Raw genomic sequence first — 7,493 nt, forward strand, 5'->3', positions numbered from 1 at the left:
GGGGGGCCCAGCAGGGAGGTGGCTGAACTGGTCCCTACTTAGGAAGACAGAGGCAAAGAAATCGTTAAATATGTTAGCTTTGTCATCTGGCGTGATGACTAAGTTGCCCATCGTGTCCTTGTTGATGCTGGGTCACTGGATAGAAAAAAATACAACTCATTGGAGAAAAAGAAACATCCTGACTTCCTCCCTTTTTCACTAGGTTGGAGCTCAGAATTTTGATCCCATCCCTGTTCCCACTGCTGTTTCTCCACTTTGTACAAAATAGTCGGTCATTGGATAAAATGCATTGGGACTAAGGCCAGAACACAAAGCTTCCTCCATCCAAGAAAAATGCCTTCTTGTTGGCTTGTCTTGTAGTCAAGCTCCCTCTTGTCCGTCTTAGCTCTGGGACACTAGATGGAAAGGAATGCAAGTCACTGAGCCCAGAATGAAAGCATGTAAGATGAATCCAGACTGTCCTAGCGAGGACAGTCTCTTGAGAGGAAGCCTATTTTTAATTAATTAGTTATTAGATAAAATACATAAAAAAGTATGAGGAGTGGAGCCAGACTCAGAGCTTCCTTCCAGGAAAGTGCATGCCTCACTAAGCTTGAGTTAGATGCCCTCTTGTATGCATTACTTTCCATCCAGTGGCTCATGTTCAACAGGAGAAATGGAAAAATGCCCTCACCTCTGGGCTCTTGTATGCTGTTTGTCATTTAGATGCACTGATTCAAATGGGCTTGAGCTAGAACCTCACATAATGGTGTTTCCACAGGATGGAATAAGATTAGGTTTCAAGGAAGGGGGAAGAAGAGGCCAACATAAACTGCCCATGAAGATAATGGAAGAATAAACAGTATTTCCCTGGGTGCAACATAATAGCATGCTTGAAGCAAGAGGCATACTTTTTGACCTACTGGCAGGAAAAATTTAGCCATTTTAGAGATGGAATAAGATCCATCTCTAAAAGGACTTTTTAGACTTACTGGTATCAAAGTAACTAGTGCTTACCTGTTCTTTTTATGCAATGTTTATGTTATTTCTTGTCCTTTCTGGGGATGGGCATGCCAACATTCACACTTCTGGTGATAATGTTGGAAAGTCGTTTTGTTAAATTGCCACTTGCTTGCTTTGTCCTTAGGTCTTAGCTGTTTTTTTCACCCCCGCAGTCAGTTTTAGATTGTGGACTCAAGTAACAAATTTTTTCCTAAGCAGAGTATACATCTTTCGAGGCTGTTACTACTTGAAAAATGGTATTACCCTTAATGACTAAATGACTTTTTTCTTTAGCAACCGATAGTACTGTCTCTTTTTATTAAGGAAAAAAAAAAAGGAAATGAAGTAGTCAGCATTAATGTATGTCGTATCAACATTCCAGCTGGAAAAAATACTTGTTATTTACCTCAAGTCCTCCTGCAACTGGATATAGATTTCCTCAGTTCTGCATTAAATTGTTTTGTTGTTTTATTGTTTAAACAGCTCTTTTGTTTCAGTAACAAGTTAAATGGGAGAAATTACTTCACTGTGAATGGTTTACTGTGAATCTTTCTGGATGCTATTTAAAATGATCCTAACACGATGGTGAAATGCTTGTGATGTTGAATTGATATCATTATTAATTGTTAAAACCTTATCAAATATATTGAAAGGAGTAAGATTTGGCTCTTCTAAAAATTGCATTTACTTTGTGAATATAAATTTCTATAAGTAAGCTTATATATGAAGAATCTTTTTCATTTTATTTAGCTTCCCCGTATACCTCTTCAACTCCAAATATCAATTGTGTAAGAAATGCTGACTCCAGAGGCTCTCTTATAAGTACAGATTCAGGAAACAGTCTCCCAGAAAGGCATAGTGACAAGAGTAATTCTCTTGACAAGGTAAAAAAGAAAAGCTTGTGTATAATTCTTTTTATGTTAAAATATATAGTTCATTATCACTAGAAAACTATCCATTATTTATTAGAAGTTTGGTTTCATTCCTATTGGAGATACTGGGAGTCTTTTTAATAATTCTTCTAGAGTGTAGTCAGGCTCTGAGTGTTTCATTAAAAGAAAGCATGTGTGAAATATCTTGTTATTTACTCGGTAGTATTGGATATAAACTTTTTGTTGTAATAATTATCATATGGACTCGTTTTGCCACTGCATATATCAGAATATTTTTCATATTACATAAACAGGTTTCCTTAAATTAGTGAGATTATTAGAGAGTAGTTTTTTATGCTTTGCTAGATAAGAGCACTAAAAATATTAAGTTTTATGTTCAGGAAAACCAAATATTTTAAAGATTAGATTCTCAAAAGTGCAAACCTATCTATGTAAAAGTACAAGTCCCTTTCCCATTCAGCGAGTACTGTGCTCTTAAGGCTAGTTAATCTAAGTAATTAGTGCACCATTCTTACTAAACGCTAGAAACAAACTGTGTCCTCTTCCATCCATCCTTCCTTCCCTCCCCTCCTGAGCTCCCTTGCCTTGTCCCTGCAAGGAACATTCTTAGATTGAGTCAAGTATTTTAAATAATTTTTATTTTAAACCTGTTAGAAACTTAGGCGCTTTGGCTGCAGTAACTGTTGAGTTATGTCTTTTTAAAGCTTATATTGTTAGCACTTAATTTTCTTAGACCTTGTTGCACATATCACACTTTAACTTTTTCCCCTGACCCTGACATGCCTTCATGTAACAGAGAGAGAGACTGCTCAGAAGGCATTCTGCTCATGCTATGCGCACTAGTGGAGAGGAAGAAGAAAATTTCCACTCAACAAAGAAAAAACGCATTACTGTGGACTTTTCACTTCTAACAATCCCAGCTTTGCCAGAGAATGTTTTGCATGCTGCTCTTTGTCTTCAGTTACAAGAAGTATATGGGATTTATTTTGTGTGTTTGGCATAATTAAGTGGCTGAGTGAAATGCATGTTGACTAGAGTTTTGCCACATCTTAGCAGCAGTTTATATCCAGAATGTCACACAAGCCCATTCCTGAAGATGCATATGCACATACTTAATTTTAAACAAATGGATTCAGTAAAATTAATAGGACTACTTGCTTCAGTTTAAGTATAGATGCAAATGTTAGCAGGATAGTGGGTTTAGACTCTTTGAAATAAAATAGGACTATTCAATATTTTGGGCACAGAAAATTCTTTTATTGAAAACATTCCAAATTACTGTGCTGTTGCTAACTGGCAAAACTTGACCACTATATAGTTTTCATGTTTTAATTTCCAGAGTTTTCCTAGCAGATAAACGTAGAGCTGGAATTTTCAAAGGAATCTAAGAATTTGGTGATTTTAATTTGAATGTTCAATGAAATATAAACCTAAGTCTTTTGGCCTCTTTGAAAATCCCAGCCTAGACTTCCAGCTTAAATTTTTGCTTTCTGCATGCTGTTAATGTTTTCCCAGAGTAATAGCTACTCAGTTATCTACTCACCTAACTTTGAAAAGATCAGTTATACAACATACAGATTTTTTTCCCTAATTGTTTTAAGGGTTTTATTAATAAAGAGTGATTAGTAATTTTTTTATTACGCATGAAAATGTTTAAAGAACCCTGATTGTGGGATTCATCTAAGTTTCTTTAAACAGCTTCAGAGACATTAGGGAGAGGAAAGATGGTCCCATGGCTAGGGCATTAGCCTGAGAACCAGGTTTAGTTCCCTAATATATCAGACATATAAGTTTAGTCTTTCTGTGCCTCAGTTCCTCCTCTGTAAAATGTTGGGGAAAGTACTTCCCTACCTGATAGGAGTACTGTCAGGAGAAATACAGTATACAGTAAAGATTGTGAAAATCTTGAAGCCAATGGCATGTAAGTAGATGTTGCTTCCCCTGCTTTACAGTACTTTCTAGTTAGGATTAAATCTCATTCTGCATTCATTTTTATTCCCTAACTGTTGAATGACTGATCTGGGACTCAAGTTATATGTTCAGTCCCAAATCAACACCACTTTGCGTACACATTCACAGTGTGAGTAGAGCCTTCAACTGGAGATTTTTGTCTTAGCAGTAACTGTGGAGTGCATCATATCCATGTCCTTCATGCCTCTTTTCACCTGCGTGCTAGCCTCTTCCTGCTCCTCAGTCTCTCTCAGCTGCCTAGTAGAAGATGGAGAAGTTCCTGTTTGATAACTCTTGTGGCCTGTATTCCAACTCAGTCTTTTCTGGCTTCTACTGCTTTTTTATTTCCTCCTCTTCTTACCTGTTTCTTAAATATTAAGTTCCTGCTTTTTCCTTCATCCATTTTTATTATGAAGGAGGAGAGGTCTTTACCTTTGGTAGGAGCTTTGGTCTGGGTTTGCCTTTGACCTGTTTGCTTTTAATTGTCCCTCTGTATGCTTTTGCTCCAACATGAGTCACTGCTTTTTGGAAATTAAATTTCCTAGTGTCTACTTCCCCTCTTCATGAAGGGTAGCAAGCCTTTTATTTTATTTTTCACTTCTATTTCTTTCATAAAGGGAGTCGGTCCCTCTATGGCAATGCAGTTATGCAGATCAAGGTGTTCTGGAGTTGTCCTTCACATTAGTTGCATCAATCCAGAGACTGTCCATGTGGATTAGCAGGCTGTTACAAACTGTATACGAGATCTCCAGTGTAGACTCCCCCTCTGTGATTTAGACCCATTTCACTATAACTCGGGTCTGGTGACTACTCAGTGGCCATGTCTACATGAGACACTGACTGCACAGTAGCCTGATACTACTGTGCAGTAGCATCATGTGGCAAAAAACATAATGTGACACTACTGCACAGTAGTATTAGGCTATTGTGCAGTAGCATCTTAAAAAAGCATTCTTCAGTACTATTACGTAGTAACTTGGGTTACTGCGTAGTCATTTTAGTACTTGCTACTAAATGACTGTACAATAATGATTGTGCAGTCAGCATCTCATGTAGACACAGCCATTGTCTCCATAAGTGATGTCTGCAGAACAGTTGCATGCAGCTGAGTATGTGCTTTTACCAAGAGCTACATGACTGTACAGGTCTCCAGGGCGGATTCTGCATTTGGTGAAGCAGTCCTACAGTCACTATTCACTGAGCCCCACCTCCAGATAAACTATACTAATTCATGGCGGGAAGGAGTATGTAAGTAAACAGTTACTCAAAGGAGAAAAATGTTACTTGCCGGTAACCAGCATTCTTCAAAAAGTGTTGTCCACATACACATTCAAACTCTACCCTCCTTTCCCTCTTCCTCAGTCACATGCATAATATGATCTTTGCAGTTGAAAGGAAACTGAGGGGTGGGAAGTTAGCACTGCCTGTATTCACTTCAGTATGGGATCATGAGGTAGAGGTAGTACAGAGCTGTGGTGGTCTGGTTATTGCTAAGGCAAAAAGTCTCAGGGCATGAGTATACACATGGTGAGAATGCGTATGTAGACAGTATCTTTCAAAAAATTCTAGTTACCAGTAAATCACTACCCTGCATTATAAGCACAACAGTACTATTTAATATATGACCAATAAGATGGGAAAATTAAAATATGATTCCTTAAAAATTTCCCATCCATGCTATCCCTCCCAGCATTCAGACAACAGGTAAGCAAGATGAGCATTGCCATATCCTGGAGATCATTGACTTTGGTATCTCATGTAAAGGGTTTGGTAAATGCCACAGCTATGTTTATTGTTATAATAAGAATGCCCTGTCAGTAGCTTTCTCTTGTCTATATCAAGGAGGCTGAGCACTGTTACAGATTAACTCTGGCAGGTGCAGAGGTCAGAGGTGCAGAAACACGCTGCAGAAGTCCCTCAGGTTGGTCCCAAATCCAAGTCAGATATAATCCCTTAAACTTTACCAAAAACCTACAGAGAATCCATGCAGAGTGTGGAGCAGTGGTATAATACAAATGTGTGTGGTGTTCAAGAATTCCAACTGATAAAGCTGTTCCCTACCTCGATCTTTTAGGAGGTATTCTTGCAAACTTACTTGCAAGTATCTTTCTATTTTTCTAATGTCACACAATTAAAGAAAGGCCATCTCTATTCACAATAGGTAAAACCAAATGTGTGTGTGTTATGCTTTGGCTTTACTATATTTTTCCACTTGGTCTGAGAAATGCAAGAAATGTTCTTTTCACAGGTATGCAGAGCTGTTCTAGTGTTTGGATAGAATTTAGTCAACATTTATCAATGTTGGTTAGCTCCTATACTTATGGGAAACTATAAAATAGGAATAGGTTCTCTAAGAATGATTGTACTGAAGCAAGCTTCCCACAAACATTACATGTTCTTTGGAGTTCTCATTTATGACTTTAAAAAGAAAGAAAATTCTGTGGAGTCAGAGCTCCATATTGCCGCTGTTGAAAAATAGAATCCACAGGTGTGAGCATGGATTTATCTGTCAACAGTCTTGATTCCCGGTTTTGTTTTTCCAAAAAAGGACTATACAAATTCATTGATGCTAGATCCATTAATAGTTGTTAAACAGACTAGGAATGTATCTCTAAACCAATGACGGTGGATGCCAGAGGGGCATAACAAGGGATAGACTACTCCAGATATAAACCCTGTTCATATGCTTTCCCTCGTGATCATCAATTTCTGCCACTGTCAGAGATAGAATACTGGTCTACATGTACCATTGATCTGACGTAATATGGGACTCCTTGTGTTCTTTTAGAGAATTTTAATTTGGCACTAAAGTTCCTATAAGTGTGGCTTCCTCTATGTAATTATTTTGAATAACAGTTACTGGCAAGTAATCTTTTACCCATGAAGGGAAAAATGCATTCAGAAAATAAAACTAAAGAAAGTTTCAGTTTGATGTATTTTGTGCACAGTTGTATGCGTTAGTAACCCATTGCTGTATTTGCATTTTGATCTTCTGTCCAGTCTGAGATGACTTTATTTTTCCATGGGAGTTAAGATCATCCAAATTATTAGCTTTTATCAGTTTAGCAGATAATTTAACCCATATTTTCTCCTATTTATTCTTAGAACCAACAGAGTGGCACTTTAGGAAGTTCTTTAATTCGCTGTGACAAACTTGATCAAGCAGAGATCAAAAGTCTGCTCATGTGTTTCCTTCACATTTTAAGAAGCATGTCAGATGGTAGGTAAATTCCACTTCATTTTGTTAATTTATGAGCGATTTATAAATATAACTTAAAAATAGCTTAAAGTATGCTCTTGATAATGGTTGTGATGTTATGTAAAACCTCTTATATGCAACTATTTATATGTAAGACTACATTTTACATAGCTGCTTAACATATCTGAGCAATGAAATCAAACCCAAGTCTAAAACATTAAATACGACTACGTGAGCCCGTGTTGAAGTCTCTCCTATACCAGGCATCTTGTTGACCTTGGACCAATCATTTATTGTCTCATTTCTGGTCTGCAAAACAGGGGTTATAGTGCTTGCTTACCTCATGGGGCTACTGCGAATTGTATCATCTAGAATAATAAAACAAGTACAATGATTGTGAGAGCATTTCTATTAAAGATTGTGGTATACTCATGTATTTGACTGGAGGACACACACACACACACACACAC

General features: G+C 37.4%; 1 protein-coding gene across 1 annotated transcript in view; it reads left to right on the forward strand.

Moving 5' to 3' along the window:
* The window catches only part of LOC109305493 (dedicator of cytokinesis protein 9-like), a 24,964-nt gene that overhangs the window by 8,025 nt on the left and 9,446 nt on the right, over positions 1-7,493 (forward strand). The window contains exons 2-3 of the mRNA XM_019528492.1: positions 1,694-1,865; positions 6,930-7,044. Coding sequence (XP_019384037.1) covers positions 1,694-1,865; positions 6,930-7,044 — 287 coding nt within the window. The remainder of the gene's footprint in view (positions 1-1,693; positions 1,866-6,929; positions 7,045-7,493) is intronic.

The sequence above is a fragment of the Crocodylus porosus genome, unplaced genomic scaffold, assembly GCF_001723895.1.
Source record: "Crocodylus porosus isolate Cpor-Errol unplaced genomic scaffold, CroPor_comp1, whole genome shotgun sequence".
Taxonomy (NCBI): domain Eukaryota; kingdom Metazoa; phylum Chordata; order Crocodylia; family Crocodylidae; genus Crocodylus; species Crocodylus porosus.